Below are 1446 nucleotides of genomic sequence, written 5' to 3' on the forward strand. Positions count from 1 at the left end.
AGGGAAGCACTTATCCTACTAAGTCATCTCCCGGCCCATGATTTTAAAATCTTACACAATGGGAAATAGAAATGTTTGCAGCTAAAAAGATAAACATATTTTCAGTGTTTAGAGTTTAAAGACTTCTTAAAACTGATAGAATTTTTTTCTGATGTGAATTATGTCAGGTAATTGAATACCAGTCAGTTACATAAAATAGAATAGGCTGAAATTACGGATTTCAACTCACTGAGTTTGTTTTGCTGAGTTTCTATTGTTTTGAACTGAGCATGAAGATCAACGGTAGGCATATGTTTCAATGAGTATTTAGCATCTTTTATGTTTTTGGGTTAATTTTTAATTAGATTAAAATAACTGCATGTTACATACTTGTATCAATTCCTCACAATAAAAGTAAACATTATGTACTACAACTTGAACTAATAAAATTTAAAACTAATCTACTATGCACCAAAAGAATTGATATATTAAAGTTAAAGGGAAAAGGTCATAACAAACATCTCTTTTAGGAAAGCACTAGCTTCTAAATTGTATTCCCTTAGTTTATGATTAACTTAATATCATTTTGCTGATAAATATGCTATATCTTACTTCACAGTAATTGTATCTGGGTAAAATTCTAAGGATGCTCATGTTAGTCTTTGAAACAATTCTGTCAAAACTTTTGATAGTTCACTAATTTTTCTATGTATATTTCTCCATTGAAAATTTTTATCTGGTATGTCAAAAAATAATAGAATAGGGAGATTGCTGAAGCCTAGATTTTAACAGGTGCCAGCAGATGAGTAGTTGTTCAGAAAAATCAAAAGCAAGAGGGAGTAGAATATATAATTAGAATCCTCAAAGACTTGAATGCTTTATGGGAGTTTGTTCCAGTCTCATTTTCATGTATTTTGTGCTTATATAAATACACATATGCATTAATATTTTCCAGGTTATATGCTATTGGTGGACGTGATGGGAGCTCCTGCCTCAAATCAATGGAATATTTTGACCCACACACTAACAAGTGGAGTCTATGTGCTCCAATGTCCAAAAGGCGGGGGGGTGTGGGAGTTGCAACATACAATGGATTTTTATATGTCGTAGGGGGTCATGATGTGCCTGCTTCTAATCATTGCTCGAGGCTTTCTGACTGTATGGAACGGTAAGTTATTACAATTTCCTTTTTTTTGTTTTCTGGTAATTTTTATTATTATTATTTTGTTTGCTTTCATTGCTTGCACTTTTATTTTTTTCATTTTTTCCATAATTTTATTGAGAAACAAATAGCAATGAGACACTTTCAAATCAAATTGGTAGGACAGTTTCAATAATTAACAAATTGCATACATTCTTCTTAGTGGTTAATTACTGTACAAGATGCAGACATGATATTCTATTTACAAACACCATTAGAAAAAATCCCTCTATTCATTAAGAGAATGTAACTATATATCTATCCTA

The 1446-nt window shown here is 31.1% G+C and overlaps 1 protein-coding gene across 1 annotated transcript in view; it reads left to right on the forward strand.

Moving 5' to 3' along the window:
• Positions 1–1446, forward strand: part of Klhl4 (kelch like family member 4) — a 170480-nt gene that overhangs the window by 134171 nt on the left and 34863 nt on the right. Inside the window, exon 10 of the mRNA XM_023723783.1 lies at positions 935–1147. Coding sequence (XP_023579551.1) covers positions 935–1147 — 213 coding nt within the window. The remainder of the gene's footprint in view (positions 1–934; positions 1148–1446) is intronic.

Source organism: Octodon degus, unplaced genomic scaffold (genome assembly GCF_000260255.1).
Source record: "Octodon degus isolate 3935 unplaced genomic scaffold, OctDeg1.0 scaffold00103, whole genome shotgun sequence".
NCBI lineage: Eukaryota > Metazoa > Chordata > Mammalia > Rodentia > Octodontidae > Octodon > Octodon degus.